At 58.4% G+C, this 25,397-nt stretch overlaps 1 protein-coding gene across 1 annotated transcript in view; it reads right to left on the bottom strand.

The window, feature by feature from the left end:
• The window catches only part of PHACTR3 (phosphatase and actin regulator 3), a 62,527-nt gene that overhangs the window by 23,190 nt on the left and 13,940 nt on the right, over positions 1-25,397 (bottom strand). Inside the window, exons 4-7 of the mRNA XM_039864724.1 lie at positions 22,658-22,870; positions 19,396-19,555; positions 18,478-18,689; positions 2,541-2,694 (exon numbers count right to left, since the gene is read on the bottom strand). Coding sequence (XP_039720658.1) covers positions 2,541-2,694; positions 18,478-18,689; positions 19,396-19,555; positions 22,658-22,870 — 739 coding nt within the window. The remainder of the gene's footprint in view (positions 1-2,540; positions 2,695-18,477; positions 18,690-19,395; positions 19,556-22,657; positions 22,871-25,397) is intronic.

Genomic DNA, 25,397 nt, shown 5'->3' with positions numbered 1-25,397 from the left:
AACCATTCCACACGTGATGGCAGAAGAATCTCTGGAAGGAGGCAAAACGAAGACCGAGGGGTCCCATTCAGCGGTTCCTGCTGGGTAAACGGGGCGGGCTGGCCAGGAAGACGGCGTCTGGCCTGCGGGACGCGACCTCCCCACGGCGGCTCTGTGACTAATGCCGTGGTCACCTTTCCGCTTTTAAGCATGGTGACGAATGTCCAAGGACCTGCTCACCACTCCATCCCAGTCCAAGGGTTAAAATGAGTCACAGAGTCGGCAGGTGACGGAGGCCGGCGGGTGTGGCTTCCGGCACCCCGCCTTGCCCCGTGGGCTGCCGTCTGCGTTTATAAATAAAGTTTTATTTGTAAATTAGGTACCTCCCATTCATTTCACATTGGCTATGGCTGGGTTTGTGCTACAACGAGACGTGGGTTTACGGGCTGGAAACGTTCACGATCTGGCCCTTCGCTGACAGCCTGTCGACACCTGTGACAGGCCACGACGACCCGACACACGAAAAACGTCTGCACCTCGAAGAAAAGTGTGAACCGAATGAAAACACGACTCTGCACGGGGAGGAGGGCTGAGCGACTCACAAAACCGGGAAAAGGTTAAAAGCCAGAATTTCCAAAGGAAACGCCTCAAACCGTTCAGATACAGAGAACGGCAGGTAAGGCACGCGGAAAGAATCCTAAATGCGGATAAACACGGGAAAACGCGTCCGGTCTCCCTAGAAACGGGAGAAAGGAGAAGCTGAACCTCACGCGATCGCAGCGCGCCCGCGGGCTGGGCGGCCGGAGCCGCCGCGGCGCGTGGGCAGAAAGGCAAACCGGTCCCGCACGCGGGATGACGCGGCCTCACGCTGGAGGCCTCCCGCGAACGGCCGAGCGCGAGGAGGGGTGTTAGCGCTGTGAAAGCGAAAACCTGGAGGAAGCGGAAGAGCCGAGCCTCGCGACGGGTGGTCGGGGCCCCGAGAGGCTTCCGAAGCACGCGGGGGTCTCAGAGGAGCACGCCCGGCGAAGGACTCCGTCCCCTCTCGCAGACGACGACGCGCCTTCTCACGTGAAAGGCTCTGACAAGTCCTGTGGCAAGTAAACCACTGGTGACACGTTTTCCCTTTTGTGACCATCAGCCGGGGACAGCTTGTTCACAGAAAACCTGTCGCCACTTTAGGAAATGCGCGTCCAGATGCTCCATATGGGGGTCCTGGGCGAGACTGTGCCTGGGGGGCCCCTCCTGCTGCCCTGAGTGAGGCCCGTGCTCAGGCCTCCGCCTTCCCCTGTGACCACCAGCCCCCGCCGTCGGGGAGCGACACGGCCACACCCCCCGCCCCCACTCCGTCCGCCCCACGGTGGTCCCGAGCATCTTGTCGTACGGCACGGGGCCGGCATCGGGACGTGTGAAGGCCCGAGGCAGCGCCTCCCCGTGAGCGAACGGGAGGGTCTCCTGCACCCCGCACGGCTGTGTCGCCAGCAACGCCACCAATGCCACTGCACCTGCTCCGCATAGGAATAAAATCGGCCTCTGCTGCTGATCGGACACAGTGACAAAGTCGCGACGGGTCCGACGACCTCGCTCCCATCAGGTGAACGAGGCCCCGTGGGGGGCAGTCCTGTCACCCCATCGGTACCGGGGATTTCGTTAAAACATCCTCCCGAGACATTTAAAAAGCTTCTCCCTGAGGGTCCCGTCCCGGGTCCGGGAGCCACTGGTCAGCACCAGGCACCTTGACCACAATCCACGCCGCCGAGCGTGACCTCGCTAAAGAACTCAGGGCCGACCCGGGAGGGACCTGCGAGAACCCGGCTCCCAGGCCTTGGCAGCCCAAACGGCCAGGGCGCGTGAGCAAGCTGGACGAAGCTGCTCTGCCTCTCTGAGAGCGACCCGGTCCCCAGAGCTCGACACCACACCCCCGCCCCCCCACCCCGTCTGGCGTCCGGCGTCAGGGAGCATGACCGGATTCCAACGGACCCCGGCTGCTAACACGCACACGCTGTGCCCTGTCCCTGCCACAGTGTGTCTCCAGCCACAGACCTGTGACCCCTGAGGGCACCCCTGGGGGCTCTGGGCCGCAGCCAGGGGGCAGACGGCTTGACTGGGTGCAGTTTCCCCCAGAACACACAGAATCCCAGCTTTTCTCGAAACTCTCAGCAGGTCGGCGACGCTCCACGCACGGTCTCGCGGGAGGACGACCAGGTGGAAATGAGTGGCGCATCCCGCCATCTCTGTCTCCTCCCCACTCCTATACCCAGTGACTCTCCACTGGGCACGAACCCCCAGGGGTCATGTGGCAAGGTCTGGGACAATTCAGGTGGTCACCGGGGGCTGTACCATGTAGAGACCCAGGATGCTGCCAAATAAGCATCGAACGGAGTGCAGGACTCCCCCAAACCTTCTGGTCCCAAGTGCGGATAGCGGCGACAGGGAACCCCTGCTGTGGGCGCCCGTCGGGGGCCCGGGGTGGCGTGGCGGGGAGAGGCGAGCTCACACGGTCCCCGCCTCCCCTGCGGGGCAGGCACGTGTGGCCTCCGCGGCCTCCCCACGCGGCCGCTTACTTGGAGAGCTTCATCTCGATCTGCTGCCGGATCTCCTGCCGCTCCTCGTCCGTCCTCCTGGGGAAGATGTTGCGGTCCTCCAGCTCCTGCTTGCTCGGCCGGTTCCGCAGCTTCACCGCCAGCAGCTCCTTCTTGCATTTCCGCGGCAGCGTTCCTGAGGCCGGGGAAGGAAACGGGGGTCAGAGAGGTGCCGGCTGGCGCCGCCGCCACCCACCTGCCGGAGGAAGGGGCGGGGACCACGGGGGACGCTGTGCGCGGGTGGTGCCCCCCGGGGGGCACAGTGGGCAACGTGGGGCGACACTGATCCGCCGTCTTCCTTCCCTAAACCCCACGCGTGGACCCCCCCACACACACAGGCCACGGGCGGGGACGGTCACTCCTCCCGGGTCTCCGGGGACAGTCCTGGTGGACACCTGCTGCCCCAGAGTGATTCGCAAGAGCCCCCACGTCTTTTCAAAAGTGTCCAAGTTCTTTTCCCCCCCACACAGCCCCCCGCCACAGCCCTCAGCCTCCCATGTGGCTCCTGTCCTTCAGCTGGGGAACATCCCGCCTTGGTCCGTGCCCCAGGCTGTCCCCCGCTTACCGGCCAGCTCGGCCTGGAACGGCCGAGCTGGTCCTGAACCATCCCCTCCAAGAGGGTCTCCAATCACCATCTCTCCACCTTGTAATCGCCCCCCTTAACCGATCTCCTTCTTGTACGTTCGTTTATTCTGTCTCCTCCACGAGACTAAGTTCAATGACAGTCTGCTCTCCGGGGTCCTAGGACAGCACTGACCGAGTAGGTTATCAGTGAATGCTGGGGGTCGGGGGGAGGCAGTAGTGTGGGGGCTGATTCAGGGTCCACGAGGCTGAGGACAAACTTGGAGTTCTGCGCACATCCAGGATCAGCAGAGTAAAATCAGGGCACGGGCAAGCTCGTAGGGAGCAGAAATGGGGTCTGGCTGCATTCACAGGCAGAGGGTCGTGCACTGGGGTGCTCGGAAATGCCGGTGTCCCGGTTAATCGAGCTGCCTCAGTGACCTAGTCCCCGCCCGCCCCTGGCAGATGCTGACAAATGGCAAGTAGCTGCAGGTATAGTGCAGACTGCAGGTTTGCAGGGTGCGGCTCTGCGGTTGCACAAGGACACAGATTTAAATCCCGGGGCCCAGACCATCAGCCATCACGGCCACAGATGAAGGCAAACTTTATCCCTCAGGAAAAATGGCTCCACAAAACAGAGTCAACCCCCAGGGCAGGAGAAGGAAATACAAAGCAAGAAATAAGTCTGCTAAATGCTAGTTTAACAGAGCTCAGGATAAAGTAAGACACTAAACACTGGGCTGAGCTGAGGCGTGAATTTCGAATGCCAACTTGTTCCTTATGGGTTTTATAGAGAAGAGAGAAAAATAATGACCACAAACCATTTCAGCAAGGGCCTGAGTTTGTTCTAATAGCTTCGTAAAGGGCAGGGATCTTGTATTTAGAGAATCAAAAAGAGCCTGAAGGAACAGCATGCATTTTTCGGTGGGTCTTCACTGCATGTTCTGGAGGCAACTGAAAGCTAGGGTGGCATTCGTGAGTTAAGGTGTCTCGAAGGTCTCAGGACAAATCCTCCGTGACCATCGAGGGTGTAAAACGTGGCGAGGACGGATCGCCATTTTCAGAGAACTACGTTATGCTCAACCGTAAAACGACACTGTGGTTTAAGCTCCTTAGCTTCTGATAGAGAAAATCTCTAAGCCTATTGCAAATGTCTCAGGCTTGTCATTACGAACTTTAATTACGGTTGTTCTTAACTGAAAGATCCTTGCATCAGAGATTTCTAGATGTGACTGAGAATTCATGCCATAGGAATCGCTGGGCTAGGAGCAGCCCTTCCCCGGCCGTTCCCCCAGCCTCTGTGAGCACCCCCGGGGCGCACAGTAGGGCCACGTCGAGCTGACTTCAGGTCTTTCCCAAGGCATCGGGAGGTTGTCAGGGTTTGCTACTTAAAAGTCAGAAAATTCCCAGACAGCTTAGAACGAGAGCTTTCCATGAATTTGATGAGCTTCGGCTCCCAAGTGCCCTGCCAAACACTGAGCCACGTGCGAAGCTGACGCAGAGGCCAGGAGACCTCTGTGCCCGGACCGCGGGGAGCAAGCAGGCCTCCACCCCCGAAGGCCCCCAAACACACTTGTCTTCTGATCATTCTGTCCCAGAAATCCCTCGACCAGGAGACGGGACTCAAAACAAACGGGAGGGGCCCATAAAACACGCGCAAAGGGCGTTCATCAGCCTCGTCTGTGAAAGCGGGAACAACGTAAAGGCCCAACAGGAGGACACTTGTAAGGTCGCGGTGCCTCGGCGCCACCTGAACCCTGGGAAGCCCAAGCACGGCGCTGCAGGTGTTCCTGAGGGACAAAGGGACAGTCACGCTACGCTGCTGAAAAAAGCAACTAGCAGAGAAGTGTGCTACATACGCAGAGACACGGTTCTGTGTCGAACTTAGGAAGGATGCATAATTGTACTATAAATCAGCCTAATTCTACTATAAACCAATGCCAGGCATCGATTATGTTAGTTATTCATTCTGGTGTTCTGTATTTCATTTTTATTTTAAACACCGTTTTCTTATATAAAAATAGTTCTTTACAAAGAAAGAACTTTGTCAAGCGACATCAGTGAAGATAGTGGAGACTCTCCTCCACGAAAGCAACAGGAAAACTGGCAAAAATGGTCAGAATCAACTTTTTCAGAGCTCTGTAAATTAACTGAATGGCTACTGCCAAGCAGGAAATGTTTATCGAAAAATCAAACAAACGAAAACAAAAATGCCGGCTGACTCTCCGTCCAGTCCCCTGCCTTCTCCCCAGTGCTGCAGGGGCCTTGAAATGGAACAGTTCGCACCCTCGTGAACAGCAGTGCCCGGGAGCCCACAGAGCGGGCAGAGGGGCCTCGTTCCCAAAGGACTGTCATCTGGCTGTCTGCTGGCCCCTGTCCCCACCGCAAGGCCGGCTGTGTCAGATCTGACTCAGAGCTGGCCTTGTACAAAGTGCTTGTCCCCAGGGGGCATTTGTTGGGCAGGTCATCGTCTCCCCAAGTGCAAGAGTTTTCATCCGTCTTCGGTCCTGCTCGATACTCCATGAAATTGTCTTTTGGCAAAAACTGATAAAAAAAAATCAATGCAGAGGCAAAAAAATTAAGTTAATTAAAAGTAAAACGGTGACGTTAGCAGATCCAGGTCGATGCGGCCAACGCTGAGGCGGCCTCTGCAACGCTCCACTGACCGCGACGGGCACCGCCAGACGGCTGGTGACCGGCACAGCCCGCTCCGCCTCATCGAGCGGGGGCAGCCTCCCACGCTACGTGCCACCAACACGCGGGCCGTCGGGGGACTCAGAACACGCCCCCAGCCCTGGCTCAGCAGCTCCCATCATGCACCCCGGTGGAGCAAAGGATGCGCGTAGCTAATCTCGGGCACCCATCGCTCCCTTCCTTCTCCCTCCGAGTCCCACGCCGGCCTGCGACATCCCGTTCACGATGCCACGTCTGGCTCCCTCGCTGGTTCCTTGTCATCTCCCCACCTCTAGATGTGGGTGCACCCCGGGACTCGACCCGTGAACCCCTCTGTCCACACTTGCTTCCTCCTCTGTCCCATGACAGCAAGAGCCAGCTGCTAATGGCTCAGGACTTCCCTCGCCAGCCCCTCCCCCCCACCGTGAGGCCTGCCTGCATGTCTGGCCCCCCTCAGGATGCCCCCACCTGGCACCCCTCAGGTGTCACAAACTTCGCAAGTCCACAGCTGAAACCCAGAGAGGTCAAGTGACAGAACCAAGGTTTAAACCTGGGTCTGACCCCAGAGTCTGCACGCTAACCCTGACGTTCATGAATCTGCCCAGTTCGATCAGACACCTGCTGATAATGAATGCACCTGTCGCATACCCGGCGCCTAAGAAGCGAAGACCGTGTGATGTACGCCCCACTGAGCTCACACAGGGAGGGAGGGAGCTGCGCAAACGGGCGTCTATAATGACCCAGAACACACTGTGTGTGTCTCTGGCTATGCATCCCCACAACACGGCCCAGTTACTCATCGGTGGGCTCTTCCCTCGAGCTGGAAACATCTTCACTCGATGGAGAGAAAGAGATCGGTGAGCTCGTCCACAGAGCGGACTCTGCCACGTTCATTTTTTTCCTGTGCACGGACTCGGAAAATGACTGCTGAGTTCTGGGGCGCAGGGCACAGAGGATGCGCCTGCCGGGCAGGGAGTGTGAAGTCCAGGTAGAGGAAGGCTTCCGCGGGGAGCAGCCCCCGAGCCGGCACCCGCGAGGACCTGCCCTGTCAGAGCCCAGCTCCGCGGCACAGAGGGACAGGCGTGAGCACTAGCCTGGGGCTCCACGGCGAAACGGCCACGTGAATTTCTGCTTCTGACCAAGTTGGAGAAACAAGGACTAAATTTTCCTTCCCACCCAAAAACAAAAACAATCAAAATGGATGAAACAATGGGTTTCAAGACACTGAAAAGGACCGTGATCTTTGAGAGATGAGACACAAACCACGTGAGCCCCACGGCGGCCCAGCTTACGGCCTCTGAGAAGTTTCTGGGCCGAGGGCCCGGGAGAGGGACCTGGAGGGACCCGGGACAAGATGAAGCCGAAAGCCGAGAGGCCCGGGGGCCAGAGGCGGCCAGCATCTGAGGGGCAGGGGCTGGAGGGGAGAGGGCTGTGCAGGGGAGCCGAGTGCAGGGCAGGAGGTAGGTCTGCACCTCGAAACATGGCCACGTGGAGAGTAGATGCCTGAGCACCCCGACTAAAGGCAACGTTCTCAGAACAGGTGGAAAAGCAAGACCACGCGGCACGCCGCCTACGGAGCGCGCACTCTAAGGACACACGTAGATGCAAAGTACAAAGGGAAGAAGATGTGCCATTCACAGGGAAGCCGAGGTGGCCTATTAAAATCAGACGCGGCGGACCTTAGGGCAACCAACCCTGTCAGGAACAAACGGCATCCCTTCACAATGACAAAGGGACGGCTTCGTCAGGACAGAACGATCTTCAGTGTTTACGGACCTACGGAAAGGCTCAAATACATAAAGCCCAAACCGACAGGGCTGAGAGGCGAAAAGGTACTTCTGGTTACCGCTGGAGATTTCAAAACCTCTAAGTCACGGATGGAATCAGTAGACAGAAGCGTGTACGGAGGAGACAGGTGAGCCACGCTCCGAAGAAATCCGATTCGATTCCCATTTATACAAGCACTCTTAGCCCGCGACCCCACAGCCCACGCTCCTTCCAGGGGCACGTGCATCATCTACCCAGGGACACCGCATGATGGGCCATCCATACGTTTGAAAGTGCTCGGTTCATACGCAGCGTGCTCTCTGATCCAAGCGGCGTGAAGCTGGAAGTCAATCACAAAAAGAACTTTCCGGAACAACTCGAGTCTTTGGAAACTAAATCGAAAACTTCTGAAAACTCATAGTTCCAAGAAGAAATTGAGAGATTAGAAAGCACTTTGAAGTAAATAAAAATCTAAGCTATCCGAAGGGTGCTGGGGGGCGGGGGGCTTACAGCACTAAATGCCTCCGTTAGAAAAGAGGTCTCGAACCGTTTGCCCTCAGCTTCTAAAACGAGAAGAGGAAGCGCAAATTAAAGCCGGGGAAGTAGCAAAAGCACACATTGGCGCAGAGACCAATAAAATAAAAAATAGAAAAACAGTGAAGAGAACGATTGAAACAGAAAAAGCTGGTTCTTTGAGAAGAGCAATAAAATTGACAAAACTCTAGCCAGACTTATCGGGGAGCAGGGGCCGAGACGGGGAGAGGGGCATCCCTGAGATCGGGAATTGGAGAGGTGATACCTTCATCCGATTCCCTCCAGACCGCCAAGCCTCACTCGAGGAGAAATGCATAAACAGCACAGGTCTATATCCATTCAGAAAACACGATTTCTAGTTAAAAACCTTCTTCCACATACAAAAAACCTCTGTAGGCCCAGATGGGTGCGCTGACGAATTCCATGGAACCCACAATAAACACCGACTCTGTACAAACCACTGCGGAAAATGGAAACCGAGGGAGGACTCTGCCACGAGGCTGGACCTTCCTGTGCCGTCGAAACCAGAAAGGACAGTTAAAAGAAACTAGAGACTGACGGCCTCGTGAAGACCGACGTGACATTCCAGCAGATCAAATCCGACAATTTATAAAAGTGACAATACACCGTGACCAACTGGAACGCCAGGTGGTTCATCATTCAGAAAAGCAGTCGATGCAATTCACCAGATTAGCAAACTTAGAAGGAGAAAAACGGATGACCAGCTCGACGGCCCGCCTTTCCACCCCCGGGGTCCTTGCCCTGACAGAGTGGGAAGGGGCCCACCAGGCCCCCATCACCGGTGACTTAATGACAGTGTCCGTGGGGCTCACGGAGGCGCGAGCTGCCCCGGTCGCAGTGAACAGCAGGCGGCGAGCTCAGAGGCGGTCTCGCCCGGCGACACAGACAACGCGCACTCACTGCGAACGACTCGAGCCTGACGGCAGAGTTAAGAGGGGACGGCCCCCCTGCCCCCCAACCCCTCTCTGCCACTAACACCCTGCGTACCTGATTCAGGCCCCAGTGCCACACCAACGACGCCGGCAGCCCCCACTTCACCGCGTCTCACGCACGCAAGCGGGGCACCCCACGCCCCGCGCACAGCGCGGTCGCGCCCACGTGGCGGGCTGTGGGTCCAAACCAGAATGAACCGGGCCAGCTCCACCCTGCGACAGCGGTGACCTTTCGCCCGCGGGGACCGCACGCAGCCCCGCCCCCTGCTGTCTGCGTGGTGCTCGTTTTTGCTCTTTTAACCAAAGCTGCGGGGGACACCCTCATTCTGTGTTTCTGGGCCCCTGTGCGAATGTGTCCCCAGCTCGCTCCCTGAGCCGGGCGGCTGCTCCTCTCCCCACCCAGCTCCACCCAGCATCCGTGGCGCCAGGGACCAGTTTTGAGTACCGCTCAGGAACGGGAGGAGACGTCACAGGGCCGCGTGTAGATGAGAACCGAAGCCGAGAGGCTCTGGGGTCAGGGTTCGACCGTGACTCGCCACGAGCTCTCTCTCAATCAGTCCCCCTTCGGAACTGACCCTAAGGACAGGATTCCGGAGATGCACGAAGTCTTAGTGGCAAGGAGCCCAGAGCGTCCCCACGTCTCTCCGGCAGCCGTGTCCCACCCAGAGGGCCTGTCCAGACAGACACCCCTGGAGCCTGGTGGGCTCGGCCGCTGGGGCTCGTGCACGGGGCTTTGACAGTGAGCGGGGGACAGGAGGATGGCGGGGTCCTCACTGTACGAGCCCCATGCGAGAACAGTCTGAGCCTGTCCAGGCACAAGCAGGGCCATCTCTAATGCGCTGTGACGTTGTCATTTCAGACGTTATACTTTTTCATTCTGGAATTTTCATTCGGTTCTGTCTTCTGGTTTCTGTTCCTCTGCTAAGATTCCCCATCTGTCCGTTCATCCTGTTCTGAAGACTCCACACGTGTTTACGGCAATGGCGGGTCTGTCTTCTCTTCAGTGGGATCCTGTAGCCCAGCCCAGTGGGATCCGGTCCCCACCTTCGTGGCACCAGGGACCGGTGCTCCTATGAGAATGTAACGCCTGGTGACCTCAGGTGGAGCAGAGGCGGTGATCCTGGCGCTGGGCAGTGGCTGCAGATACAGATGACGCTTTGCTCGCCTCCTGCTGTGTGGCCTGGTTCCTAACAGGCCCTGCAAAGTTGGGGACCCCTGCTTTACAACACTGTCCTTACTCCAAAGGCTTGATCTTCCTGGAGTTTTAAGAGATTGTCCATACTCACCGAGGTCTCTCCACTGTCTGGGGACCCCCCCCCCAACACTCCCCAACCTCTGGCTCCCCATTCAGCTCTCGCCCCACAGGTGGTCCCCAAGTCTCGTGGCATTCTGCCCGCACCGCCACATCCCAGCCGCGGCCAGCGGAACCTCCACACACGCTTCTGGGCCCGCTTTACCCAGGCCCCGTTCTCCACGCCCTGTCCTGCAAACACCAGCTGCTCCGGCTGCTCAGAACCGCAGCCCCCGCTGCCTCCGCCTCCGCTCAGCGAGACAGCAGAGCGGAGCAGGGCGGGCAGACGCCACAGGTGGACAGCTGAACAGCCACTGGTAGGACTCACCTGTGTGCCTCACCATCCAAGGGTGGCGGTCCTGCACCGCGTGCTGCTCGATGCCCCCACACAGCGGCCCCCACACTCTGTCCAGTTTCGTAGGGGGCGTGAGTGGGAGGGCAGCTACCACTGCTGTGTCGAGGCCAGAACAGAGTGGCTGACCCTTCCGAAAACGTCAGTGACAATTATACATGCTGTCACTAGACTCTGAGTCTTGAGGACAAGGACCCTCTCCTGCCCGTCTCTCTGCCCGCTGCGTGACACACGGGGTGTGACTAAGTGTGTGGAGGCGGGGGCAGCGTGGAAGGAGGGCGTGGAGGAGGGCGCGGTTGTGGCTTGACTGTCTGGGAACATGGCGAGGACACTGACCGAGACCGGGGACCCGGGAGGTTGAGCAGGTGTCCCCGGCAAGGAGACAGCACTTGTGTTGGACGAGTTGGTCCTTCGCAGGGACAAGCAGTGACAGATGGACACGTGGGGCTTCTGCATCAGAGAGCTGGAGCCAGGGATGCAGATGTGGGACCGCCCACTTACGGGGACACGTGTGGGGACAGCATACGAGGATGGGCCTGGGGAGGGCGGTCAGAGCTGGCAGAGGGAAGGGGCGAGGAGCTGGCGGCACGTCCCCGTTGTGGACAGGTCCGGGAGGGGACCGTGCAGAGATGAAGGCAGGGAGAGGCGGGGCCGTGGGAGCCAGAGAGCATTGGCCTAGAGGTCAGTGAGCAGAGGGAGCCTAGTCCTGCCCACCGCACTGCGGCTGCCCCAGCGGTGACATAAAAATGACACGTGTGCATCTGATCATGAAGTCCTGCAAGCTGCCCTGAAAACTCAGGGGGTGGTCACCTGATGGCCGCAGCTGGTGAGGATGTCTCCAGGCAGTGCCAAGAGGGGCCCACAAACACCTGTCAGCTGTGTGGAGGGACCTCCACACACCTGTCAGCCGCAGAGAGGGACCTCCATACACCTGTCGCTGCATGGAGGGACCTCCACACACCTGCTGACTGCATCCAGGGACCTGCAGCAGCACCTGTTCACCATGGAGAGGGACCCCCAGCAGCACCTGCCCACTGCCGGGTGATGCTGAGCACCATGCCGAGCACACTGTCCTTCCCCCTTGCCCTCACGACGGCTCCGTCTGGCCCGAGGGTGGCCTCCTGGGCCAGTGCAGCTGCCCCGTCCACACTGAATGATGCGTGCATTAAGGGGTTTATTTTAAGGAATTTCTCACACAAGTGGGGGTTGGCAAGTCCAAAATCCACAGGGCAGGCGAGAGTGCCAGGGGTCCAGAGGCATAATTTCTTCTCTAGGAGACTTCGGTGTTGCTCCTGGGGACCCTCAGCACGTTGCACGGGGTCACCTACATTACCGGGCCCGGTCTCCATTCCAGAGAGTCACGGACTGCAGGTGTCAGCCACATCCACCAAACATCTTCATAGAGGTTAATTCAATCGCTGGGTTCGCCCGCCCAGCCCAGTAGACACGTAACAGACGTTCCCCCGGAAGCTGAGGGCACTGAGACCCCAGGATGCAAGTCCCCCAAGCTGGCAGGCGTATCAGGGCTTCTTAACATGCAGCAGGCCCCAGGTGTAGACCCTGCAGCGTATTCTTCCCCGTGCCCATCTGGAACTCGCCTCACCCCTGAAATCGCCTCTTAGGGTGTCCTGACTCCCTCACCTGCTCTAGGCCGATTGCTAGTGGTGACTCAGCTGGTACCGCTGTGTTCACAGCACCTGAGAGGTGGCCGAGAGTCTGCTGACAGGTGATGGGGTCACGCTTCTGGCTACAGAGCTAGAGAGACCTGGGTTCAAGATGGCCACGTTGCATCCCCTCTCAGCTGTAACAAACGGAGAATAATAGTACCTGCCTCATCCTGCTTTCTTGGGGAAGGGTGATAGGACGCATGAGAAGCCCCCAGAAAGGCACCTGATACGCGGGGGTGGCTCAAAAGAGGGAGCAGCTCTGTTGCGGCAGGTTACCCGGGCCCGCGGGCCCCACTCCCGCAGCTCTGATGCTCGCTGACAGGCTCCACCAGGAACAGCCCACCGGGTTGTCCCAAAGGGCTCAGCTCCTCAGAGCATCCTGCATCCCAGTGGCTGTCGACAGCACCACCTAGTGCCCATGGGGGGAAATGGCTGGGCTTCCAGGTAATTTCAACCCCAGAGCCCCAATTTCAAGCACAGGCGGTAGCTGCATCCCATGACGAGGACAGGTAAGAAAGGACTTAGGGCTATTTTGTCATTATTAGGTGCTCACACTACCTGTGAAGTGGTAGAGTGTTATTGGAAACTGGACTCGGATGTAAACATATACACTCTAGAGCGGGCACTTAAAAAAGCATGACTGAGAAAAGAAAATGGAATCATGTAAAATGTGCAATTAAAGCCACAAAAGGTAGAAAAAGAGTGAACGAACAGGAGCAATAAATAATAAAAAAAAAAAACTAGCTAATACGGCAGCCATCAATCCAACCACCGTAACCGTCACCGAATATCAATGGTCTAAATACACCAGCTAAAAGGCGGAAATTCTCAGAGTAGATCGAAAACTAAGACTCAACGTGCTGGCTACAAGAAACCTACTTCGAATATAAAGACACATACAGATTCGTGTGGAGGAAAACATAACATGTTAACGCTAATCAAAAGAAAGCAAGAGTCGCTACATTAGTTTCAGACAAGGCAGACTTCAATGCGAGAAAACTTATCGAGGACAAGGAAGGGCACTGCATGATGATAAAGGGCTCGGTTCTCCAAGAAGACACAATTCTTGAGAGTCCAACTATGTGAGACAAAAATGGAGAGACCCGCAACGAGAGAGGGATGAGCTGGAGACTCCCGTACCCGCCTCGGGAGCACGTAGATGCAGCAGGCAGAAAATCAGGAAGGACGCAGCTGAACTCAAAAGCACCATCGGTCGACTAGATATCACTGACATTTACAGACGACTCCGTCCAACAACAGCAGAATGCACGTTCTTCTCAAGCTCACCTGGAACGTTCCTAAAACCACATTCTGGAGCATCGAACACATGTTAACACATCTAAAAGAACAGAAACCATATTCTTTGTGTGAAAAATCTCAATATGCATGGAGATTAAGACCCACGCCTCATATGGGTCAAGGAAGGAATCTCAAGGGAAATTTAAAAGTATTCTGAAGTAAATCAGAGTGGACGTAAATCAATGCGTGGGACGCGGTGAAGGCAGAGTTAAGGGAAATGCATAGCACTGATGCGTTCGCTAGAATGGAAGATCTAAAATCAATCGTTTAAGGTGTCAATTCAGAAAACGAGAAAGACAGCACATTCAAACCAATGGAAACAGAAGAAAAAAAAATGGGCAGAAATGCAGTGAAATTCAAATCAGGAAACCAACAGAAAAAAAGATAAAACCGAAAGCTGGCTCTTTGCAAAGATCAATAAAATAGATAAGCCGACGAGCTAGACTAAGAAAAAAGAGGACACAAATTACTCATAGCAAAAATGAAAGAGGGGGCATTACTACCAGGCCTGTGGACGTTAAAAGAATAATAAATACTATAAAAAGCTCTGTACCCACAAATTGGATAACTTAGATGAACTTCCTCGAAAGACACAATCTGCCAAAGATCACCCAAGAAGAAACAGATGATCTGAACAGAATCATATTGATTTGAAAATTTAATCAATAATTATTAACCTTCCAAACAGAAAGCACCAGGCCACGTTAGGTTCACCGGTGAATTCTACCAAACTTTTAAGGAAGAAATGGTATCAGTTCTCTATAATCTCTCGCAGAGGAGAGAATGCGAACTCATTCTCTGAGGCCGGCAGGACCCTAATGCCAAAACCGGACAAAGATATTACAAGAAAACTACAGAAATATCTCTCTCAGGAACATAGGTGAGAAATGCTCAATGACATATTAGCGACAATTATTCAAACTGTTAAATTTTAATTAACTGTTTAAATTTAAATGAAGTATTTGGTTAAAAATTCTAAATTAGATCAATTTAAATGAGCAAATTAGCTAAAACAACTGGGCACCCACCTGCCCCCCCAAAAAAAAGAAAAAGAAAAAGAATGTAGACACAGACCTTCTACCCTTCACACAATGGATCACAGATGTAAAATTCAAAACTACAGAACTCCTAGGACACGGCATAGGAAAAACCCAGACGACCTTGGGCGTGGCGATGCAGTGTCAAAGGCACGATCCATGAAGGAAATTACCGATCGGCTGGTCTTCCTTAAAATTTAAAAATTTCTGTTGTGTAAAAGACAACATCAAGATAAGCAGAAGATAGAGCACAGACCAGGAGGAAATATTTGCCAAAGAAACATCTGGTAAGATTGCCCAAAATGTATAAAAACTCTTAAAACTCAACAATAAGAAAACAAACAGAAGGCCAATTAACAAATGGGCCTAAAATCTTAACAGACACCTCACCAAAGAAGATTCACAGATGACAAATTTATACGTTCTGCATATTATGTCACCGCCAGGGAAATGCAAATTAAAACACGAGCCACCACTACCACCTATTAGAACGGCCAAAAGCCAGAGCACTGACAACATCAATTGCTGCTGAGGAAGGATGTGGAGCCACAGGAACTCTCTTCACGGCTGCTGGGAATCCAAATGGTACAGCCACTTCGGAAGTTGGGCGGTTTCTTACAAAATTAAACATACTCTGACCACAAGATCTGGCAATCACACTCCTGGGCATTTACCCAAAGGAGCTGAAAACCCACGTCCACACATGATGTTCACGGCAGCTTTGCTCACGCTGCCAAAACTCGGAAGCAGCTAAGATGTCCTTCGGCAGGTGATGGGTAAACGGCGGTCCCGACAGCAGACTCACTCAGCGCTAACAAGAAATAAGCTGTCAGGTCTGGAACTACGCGGTGGACCCACGAATGCACACGGCTACGTGAAGGACGCAGTGTGAAAGGCTCCATCCTGCAGGATGCCGACTCTGTGACATCTGGGAAAAGGCAAAACCATGGGGCCAGTAAGAAGACCAGGGGCCGCCAAGGCTTGGGGAGGAGGAAGGAACGGGGGAGCGAAGGGGATGTCGAGGGCGGTGCAAACACTGTGTGTGGCCCTAACGGTGGGTACACGTCACTGTACGTTTGTCCAAACCCACAGAACGTGAACACGGACCCTGACGGAGACTCCGGGTGGTGGCGACCCAGGCCCGCCGGCTGTCACAAACGCCCCACTCCGGTGGGAGAGGTTGACAGCGGGGTACGTGGGAGCTCTCAGCCTTGTAATCTTGCTGTGAGCCTGAAACTGCTCTAAACACCAAAACCTTTTTTTTTAAATGCTTTTGACGGATCCGAGAATGCAGATCTTGCTTCTGCCTGGTGTGGACCGCACGCGAGCCTGAGGCGCGTGTGCGCACGCGTGCGGGAGTGCGTTCACGCACCGCAGGCTGCGGCGTCCAGCACGAGGCGCGCACGAGCACGCAGCCTGTGATGCGCCCTTCCGCGGCGACCGAGACGCCGCATCTGCCCTGCCTGAAACCCGATCGTCACTCAAGAGCAAACGCGTTTTCACGACGACGTGGTCAGGCCGACATCCTTCCGCTGACTCGCGAGGCGGGCCTGCTCGGAGGCGGCCTCCGCCAGCTCCGAAGTGACATTCTCTCGTGGAGACGTCCGACGCCGACTCTCAGAGAATTCCGGCCGACGCGATGTTTGACGACACTGATTTCCTTGGAGTGGTGACGGAGACCAGACGACGGCTACAGTGGCTCCGTCAACAGGATGTTAAACGGATAAATAAATGTTGCCGCTTTTATGATTAATAACGGACGCATCTATCTGGCGTTTATCAGCTCAGCACCACAGAGATCTGCAAATTACGAACCAGCCACGACAGAGGAACGGGGTTTGAACTCGCGAGAAGTAACGACTGGTCCTTGCCAGTGTCCTGCTGGGCAAAGAGGACACCTTTATGGGCCTTTCCTGCTGAGACTCATTTTCCCCCAAAAGTAACACGTATGGACTTTTTCTATAACCAATATTGAACTTTTCCCCCAAACATTTTATGTCAGGCTTTCTGACTAGATTGCAGGGGTTCAGGGAGAGACCCCAGATTATAGACACTGGGACGAGCACACAGAGGCTCAACGTGCAGAAGGCACGAATTTCCAGATGAGCCTGACCGTGTGTGAGGGGCCCAGCCTTCAACAGGAGGCTCGCGACTGAGGTGAGGCTTTGACCTTGAGCCCCAAACACCAGTGCCCACGGAAGGCCCCTGGTGGAGAGGAGGCTTTGCTTGGGGTTTGCACGCACAGGTGAGCGCAGCGCGTCCCCGAGTCCAGCGCCGCGTGAGCGGGGCATGTTAGTGGCCGCTCAGTCCCTGGAATGAGGTCGACCCTTGCTCTCTCGTGTCAAGCAAACTCCACAGCCAGTTAAGGACACTAAGTTTCAAGAGTCAAATGACAGGGGACTCAGGTTTGCCCCACACCCTGGGAGAAGCCATGGAGGGTGAGAAACACTTAAGTCTGCCTCGGGGTGGCCGGGCTAGGACGAGGACGCCCTGGGCTGGCACTTCCCCGCCCTGCAGGCTCCGTGTCCTGTGATCCTCCTGTGCCCGTCTGCACGTCGGTGCAAAGTCAGAGCACCGAGGTGGCCCCAGGCCACGGGACGGTCAAGGCACCGGTTACAGGAACGGGGCACAGTCCGGGGCTGGAGGCGAAGAGCTCACACCTGAAAACCCCTGGTCAGCCACACCCATGAGACCTCAGGTGCCCGGTCAACAGAGGGACGCCTGGCACTCAGGGGTCGCGGGCGGAGGAATGGCCGGGGCTGCGGCCTGGCAGGGAGCACCCACAGCCGTCCGTCCAGCGGCTGCTTCCTGGATGAACTTAGAACCCGGCCCAGGTGGACGACGGGGACCACGGTGCTGTCCCTTGTGCAGAGAACAGTCAAACGCATGAATTAGACAACTGAACAGCTGATGGGTGAGCGGGGAGACAGACGATGGTCAGATAATGACAATAAATGGCAACCGTGTCTAAGCTATGAGGAACGTCCCGCGCTGTCATGGAGCCGAGGATGGGTGTGTGTGATCCAATCAGTGAGGGATGGAGGGAGACACGGGACCTGCCCATGGCCCCGTCCTACGGCAGGACCCGCCTGGGGCAGGTGGCCTGGCCCTGCTGCAGAGGGCCCCACGCTCTGCCTCTGGCGGTGACAGTCACAGGAGATGCTTCCAGGAAGAAGAACCCACACTCGGTAAGAGGAACTCTGCCCAAAAGGCCTCCAGCCTCGTCCGCCTGGACCCTGCAGAGCAGCCTGTGGGGCCGCAGTGAACCCTGTCTGCGTTCCCCGCCCCTGGCCTGCACCCCCTTCCCGTCCTCCAGGGGGCGTCTATGATGCCGTGTCTGGGAACACGCCGTGAGGACCGACAGGGAGCTGGGCCTGCCAGGGTTTGTGGACGCCTGGTCCCGCACTGTCACATGTGACAGCACGCCCCGCCACGTTCCCGCCACTGCCGAGGCGGCGGCTGGAGCGTCCCCCTCACGCTCATCCCTCTTTCCTGCTTCTCCAAACACGGGCCCTCCGAGCGCCACCTGCAGCTTCTTGCCACGTCACCCTGAGCAGCGCCACCTCTAAGGTCCTTGCTGAGCCACGTGGCTTACGAACACACGTGAAAACGAACACGCAAAGTTCAAAACAAAACGCGCCCGCCTGGTGTCTCCGGCTGCGCGCCCTGAGCCCGCCCGCACGACCCCGCCCTGCCACCCCCGGGTGCAGGCCCTCGCCCCGGCCCTCCCTGCGGGGGCAGGAGCGCCACCTCAAACCTGCCCCGCGCCCGGGCCGCCCGCTCACCGGAGATGACGGAGTCGTTCAGCGCCTCCTCGTCCTGGTACAGGAGCAGGTCGCCCTCCGGGCCGGAGCTCGAGAGCAGGTTTTCCTTGTTCTCCTCCGACTCCTTCGCCCCGGCCCCGTCGAAGCTCCAGGCCCGCTCCACGCTGGACGTTCTCGACAGGCGGACGTCCACCCGCTTCCTCGGCGACCCTCTTCCGTCCCTGCCTTGGAAACTGAGCGGGAAGGTGGTGGGTTGCACCTTGTTCCCTTCTGGAAACCCAGAACCACGAGGGGCGTCCGCAGACGTGGTCACCAGGACGCGCAGCTGCTCGGTTTCTGTCCCAAACTCACAGGACGAGACACGCCCGAGGCACACGCGGCTCTGAGTCCACGGCCCGCGGCCGTTGAGAACGCGCCGTTTGGAACGGCGGAGACACGTGTGGCAAAACCTGCCAAACTGCGCTCGGCACACGCTCGCCCGAGGCGTGAGGAGGGCGTTTAGTCCATGAATTTCCGCCCGGCCCTGTGCCCCGCCGCCTACTCTGCCCCCCACGCCCGGCTTCTCCCTCGCTCCGTGACGCACGTGAGGTCAGGAGGCCAGAGCGAGCTGGGGCCCAGGCCCATGGAAACCCAAGGCTGCCCCCACCGCGAGCCTCTCCTGTGACGTGCCCGCCCCGCACCAGGACCCTCTGGGGGAGCACGGGGGGTCCCACGGGGCATGCCACCCGCCCGACCCCTCTCAGGATGTGGCCACCAAGACCAGCTGCAGACCGGCTGCTGAGCCCAGTGCAAAATGCAAATGCAATTGGGCTCCTTGTTCAGCGGTGGTTAAGCGTTCAAGCCGGTGACCATGGCACCGCACCCGGCCGGCGGCTGCACCGCGCACCCCCGGGGCTGGCCGGGGAACTCGGGCACACGGGCCTCTGGCAGGCGCCTCACCTGTCCTGGCGGTGCTTGGTGGCCAGCGCCCTGTGCAGCTCCTCGATGACGCGGCTGGGGGGCAGCGGCCGGTGGACGGCGGTGAGGTGGGGGGACCCCGTGGGCGTGGCGAGCTGTCCTCGCAGGGGAGGGTCTGCGCCCTTTGCCCCCGCGGCCTGGCCTGGGGAGCGAGAGGAACCACAGCAGTGTGTCTTCGGGGGCGGGGCCTGCTGAGACGCAGCGGTGAGCAGAGGACGCGGCCTCTGGCCCCGACAGCCCGCTGGTGCCCCCTCAGCTCGGCCCCCGGCCCTGCACGCCACTGCCTGCCACACGCACAGCAGACAAGACCAGCGGACCGCTCGTCACTCCCTCTTCTAAGGTGAGGAAACCGAGGTTCAGAAGCCAGATCCAGGAGGTGACGGGGGCAGGGGCTGCATCCAGGTGTAGAGGGCAGAGGACGCGGGACCCCCATATAGAAAGCTGTTGCCCCGCTGGGCCGGGCAGGGTGACTCACACCTCTCCGGGGTCCAGGCGGGTAGAACTGGGGAGCCGGGGCGTCTGGGCCCCCTGCCACAGGGAGGGGCGGGGACTATGGCACACGGAGGCACAGCTCCCCGTCCTAACCGGCGTGGCAACTCGGGGGGCTGCCGGATGTGGAGACTTTTTAAGAAAACCCAGAAATCTGGATTGAAGATCAATGTTTTCCTGCATTTTTACACATATTAGTAGCTCAAACTTGAACATACTTTAATACGTTTGCCATGTCGGCAACCCATTTTAAAAGAATATTAAGCCCCATGCAGACCGAGCAAAGCCCGTCTGTGGGGGTGGGGGACAGGTGGCTCAAGAGTGGGGTGAGGGAGCCCGTGGCTGGGGCCGCAGCGCGCCTCAGATAAAACAGCCCCCGGCGGGGACTCGGCCTGTGCGCTGTCCCCTTGTGGCCCAGGTGAGCCCAGGCGAAGGGCCCTTACCCGCCTCTGCTCTGCTGCCAGCTGGCGTTCACTCTGTGAAGCAAACTTTCCCCGACAGAGAAGGGAAGAGGGACAGAGAGGGAGCAAACTCCCAGACGCAGTCTCAGCTGCGCAAGTCCCAGGCTGCAGCCCAGAGCGCGTAGCCACACGCCTGCCCCCTGCTCCTAACCCAGGTGAGCCGGTGACGTGTCGAATTAGTATTCTGAAGCTCCTCCCACCTGAGGGGCAGGTGGAAATCGGAGGAGCTGACCGGTGGGCCTGGGACCCAGGACCGGGACGTGGGAACCACATGGAGGAGTCACACGAGGTGAACCTCATCCAGTCTGGGGTGTGGCCTCCCCAAGCCCGCGGAGGCAGGAAGCCCCTGGGCCATCGAGCCGCCGAGGCCCCGGAACAAGTCACTCGCCAACCAGAACAAAGCACAGCGAGCAGTGCCTGACCACACGGAGACCCAGCCGTCCCGGGTCTCGGCGGATGGCAAAGGGGGTCAACACCAGGGCACCCACCAGCTGCTGGACAGCGTCACTTTGCCTTGAAACTCCTAATCTGTGTGGCTGTGTCACTCAGACTCAGACTCATTCCCAGAGGTGCAGAGATGCCGGAGGCAGAGGGGTTCTGAGCGTCCGCCCATGCCTGCGATCACGGTCACCCATGCCCGCTGATCGCCCGCTGACCGCCTGGTACTGGGCTCTGACAGCGATGCGGAGCGTGGCTGGCATGGGGCGAAGGTCTGGGGAGGAGGCGTGGATGGAGGGGCAGCCCTGCAAGCAGGAGTCAGGTTCCGAGGGCCTGTGACAGAGTCCTGCACACTGGGCGGCTCCAAACAGATGTCCACTCCCTCTCGGGTCTGGAGGCCGGACGTCTGAAGTCGCATCCACCGGGGCCATGAGGGAGAAACCGCCCAGCCCCTCCCCCAGCTTCTGGGGGCTGCCTTGGTGTCCCCTGGCCGTAAACACGTCACTCCGATCTCTGCGTCCATCTTCTATTGACGTCTGTGTGTCCCCTTCTGTCCCTTCTGTGGACTCTCACCGGATTTAGGGCCCACCCTAAGCCAGCATGACCGCACCTCACAGCTGGACTAGTTAGGTCTGCGAAGACCCTTTTCTAAATAAGGTCACATAAGGTTCTGGCAGGACATGAATTTTGAGGGGACACCACTCCACGCACTTCACACGGTGACACATCATAAGTCCTGGAAGGCCAGGCACGTGTGGCCACTGGGTCCGGGTCAGAAAAGGCTCCCAGAAGGAGGGACAGGGGTGCGCAGGCAATGACCAGGTGAAGGGGAAAGAATATTCCAGAAGGGAGAGCAGTACAGGGGCGGGAAGGAAGAAATGACCTTTGGGCTCGGAACCAGGTTCCAGCCTCCAGCAGCTGGGGGTCCTGCGACAAGCTGCTGGCGCCTCCTGAGCCTGCGTCCTGCTGTCAGTCAGGCACACGCCCCCTCCCCTGACTGGGCTGTGGGCTCTGGGGCCGGCTCGCAGCCCACAGGAGGCAGGTGGCGGTGTTACAGGCTGGGGTCCAGGGCTTCGAGCACAGCCACCGAACTCCCCAGTCACTGCCACCTTCATGCCACTGCCCTTGCTGGCAGCGTGTCAGGATTTCCCCCCAGAAGCCATCACCTCTCGGGGAAGGGCCTGCTTTCCCGAGACCAGCAGTGTCCCCGGTTCCCAGCAGTGCGGGATCGAGAGAGCCAAGCTTAGAAAGTCAATATCCCAACTTAAAGTAAGTGTTGCTGGCATGTTTCAGCCAGTGAGGCCAGAGCTACAGAAGTGGGGGGGCCTTTGGGGCCTCTGCGCAGCCATGGCCCCTCCCTGACCACCGCCCCACCATCTGGTGCTGACTCCTGGTTCTGCCTTGCTGGACAGAGCACACTGGGGAGAGAGTCAGTCCAACAGAGACGAGCAGAGACAGTGACAGGGATGGAGAGGGGGAGGGAAGGGGCCAGAGAGAGAGACAGAATGAAAGAGAAGCAGAAATAGAAGGACAGACACCTAAACGCCCAGACAGGCAGGAAGTCCCCATCCTGGGGCCTGACCGTGCCTCGTGCACTCAGGTCTGGGAGACACCTGACTGGCTGAGACTGCTCCACTTGCTTGAGGGACCCGAGTGGTCTGTTCCGGACGACCAGAGGTCCTCGCTAAGAACAGCCCTCCCGCCTCCCGTTCCCCTGGACCTGTCCAGAGCCACGATCGCAGAAGCAAAAGTCGAGGACCAGGCCAGAGCGGAAGTCCAGTCAGAACGGATGAATGGGAGGGAGGGACGGCAGGGTGGCAGGGGGACGCGTGGGTGGCCGACGCTCGCAGACCCACCTGTGACATTCTTCGTGGCTTTGGGGACGGCCTTGGGCGGTGGGGTGGGCAGCAGCGGAGGGCTGGGGAGCTGGCCCATGGCTCTCTCCAGAGTTCCGGGAGGACTGTCCAGGGCGTCAGACCCAGCTAAGGCTTGCGAGGACTCGTCCGTGGTGGGCAGAAGGCTGCCGGTGGCGTCTGCGTCTTCACCTCTGGGTGCTGACGGCATCTTGGCTGGTTCAAAGGCAAAACAGAGTGTTGCAAACCACGGTCCCCTGCTTGGGTGGATGTGGGGAGGGAGGGGGACTTTGGCTGGGTGGCACTGGGTGGCACCACGCAGAACGCAGATGGGTCACTTCACGCACAGGCGACGTCCTATGGCTTGGACCAGCGACAGGACGGTCAGATGCCAGAGGCGGCGGGAGGTGGGAGGGAGGGAGATAATTAGGAGCATCGAGCGATTAGTCCTTTTTCACTCACCAGGTGGCACCAAAGCCCCCCGGGGCCTGGGGGTGGGTGGTGGTCACAATCCCGGGTTTTGGAACCAGACACCCTGGGCCCCGGACGGCCCCTGCACTTACTGTGACCTCAGCTAAGAAACCTCTGTCTCTGTGTACCCACCACGCATGACATCGGGCTAACAGCATGAGTCCCTCACGGGACGGGCGCGAGGTTTATACAAGTGACGCTGAGACCCATGCCCCCCAGCACCTCGCAGACCCTCACACTCAGCGGCCAGAGAGGTGCTCCAAGTGTTCTGTGTCCTGGCGTGCTGGCTGCTAGTGGGGTGGGGAGCTTGTGAGGGAGGGTGGCTCCCCCAGAGACCTGTCCTCCCCCCCTCCTTCCCAGCGGCCAGCTCAGGCACCCCCAGAACTGCCTCCTGTGTGGGACAGCCTCCAGACCGTCCGGCCCCTGCTTCTCCTCTGCCAGCCGCCAGCCCGCTCCTCCTCGCTCCCTTATCCAGCTCGATTCCGCTGTCCGTCCCAGCAACGACCTCACCCCCACCCCGTCCTCTGCCTCTCCACCTTTCCATCTGACCCTCTCCGAAGCCCCACCCCTGGGTGAAGCCTCTAGGCGGCTCCCGCCTCTGCGAGGGCTGAAGAAAAGGCTGACACAGAAGCCCCGGTCCCGGCCGCCTCGAGCCGCCAGCCTCCAGGGCCCTCGGCTCTGCCTCCGCCCCGCGGTTATGCTTCGAACCTCCCTGGCTCCGTCGTCCAGTTCTCACCTCTGACCTCCCTCCTCCGGCCTTACAGGGGAGGGCAGGCTCTGGCCTCCGACTTGTGACTCAAACCCAAATCCACCTTCCCCGACACGAGGGGCAGCCTCCCAGCCCCCGCTCGGAGCCCCGGTTTCCTCGCCCCTCAGCACACAGCCCGGGTGCCCAGGCCTGTGAGGCCCTCGCTTGCTTGTCTTCCCGACCACCCGAGGAGGAAGACACACGCAGGGCACAGGACCCGGCCTAAGTGGCCGCGCGAGGCTCCTGCATCCGGCAGAAACCGGCTCCCGAAGCCAGTGTGCAGGGCGCTGTCCGCGGTGCTGACCGGCCGGCGGGAGCCCTGCCCTCCGCGGCTTCAAACACTGCATCCCACGCCGCCTGTTCCTGTCACATGACTTTGACCGTCCCCTGGGAGCTGAAAACCCCTCACGCCAGGAGCCTCCTCCTGTGAAGTTCATGGACTTGTACTGTGTCTCCGGAGGGCTGGCTCCCCCAAACTCCGGATCCGCGAAACCCGAGACAGGAAGTGCCCCTCCCCCAGCCGCTGCCCCGTCCACGGCTCGTCCCGCCCTGCACGGCTACCCAGGGACACGGCTGTTTTAAATGACGGTTATTTACCACTACTTACAAAACTGTCCTCAAAAGCGTTATTTGTTAATAGTTTTTCTAAGACTCCTAGACTTCAAGACTAGTGTTTTGTACTATCAACTATAACTCGTAACTTCGAAGAGTCTGCAATTCTGATTGTTTTAAGTTTTGTACTGATAATGACATTGAAATAAACGTTTTGGGCCTTGTGGATAAGAACTGGTGTGGTTTCAGGCGAGCACGGAAATGGCCTTCTTCTCCACGTGGTCACCGGTCCTGACCCTTGGGCTTCCTGTCTCATGGGAATAACGCAGGACAGTGGACACCGATCCCTGAGACGCCATGCTCCAGAGCCCAGGCCCTGGGCAGCCACGCCTGCAGCCGGACGCAGCCGCTTAGGGTGGCATGAGCCTGCATACCCCACCCGGGCTCAGCGTCTATGCCCTGGGCACCTGACGTGTCTCCAAGGCCGTGGTCATGGGAGAGGCAGACGTCATGGGAACGGCTCGCCTGGCTCCGTCCCATGACCAGCCGCCCCCTTTCCCCGCACCATGCCTGACTCATTCCAGACCCGGGACCTCGGTCTCCACCTGAGCCTCAGTTGCCCCCTCTGTACAAACACCTGTGCACAAACCTGAGCCAGCTCCCGCGGGTCAGGAGGAAGAGTCTGTTGGGGCACTGCAGGACCGTCTGACTGTGGACACCTGGGGGCCACCCCGCCAGAGACAAGTGTCATCGTGGAACATGGGGTCACGTCTCATTCTAGGTCAGGGGCTCTCGACCCGGCACCACTGATGTTGGGGCCAGAGCATTCCCTCGTCAGGGGCCACCCTGTACGGTGTTCACCAGGTTCCCTGGCCTCTCTCCACAAGCCGCCAGTCACCGTTGCCAGCTGTGACAACCACAAATGGCTGCAACTCTGTCCGATGTCCCCCAGCAGACAGCGTGCCCATGGCT

This window comes from Pteropus medius, unplaced genomic scaffold (assembly GCF_902729225.1).
Source record: "Pteropus medius unplaced genomic scaffold, Ma_sr-lr_union100, whole genome shotgun sequence".
In the NCBI taxonomy this organism is placed as follows: domain Eukaryota; kingdom Metazoa; phylum Chordata; class Mammalia; order Chiroptera; family Pteropodidae; genus Pteropus; species Pteropus medius.
The sequence above is the reverse complement of the archived record's forward strand: the minus strand, read 5'-3'. Positions and strand labels throughout refer to the sequence as shown.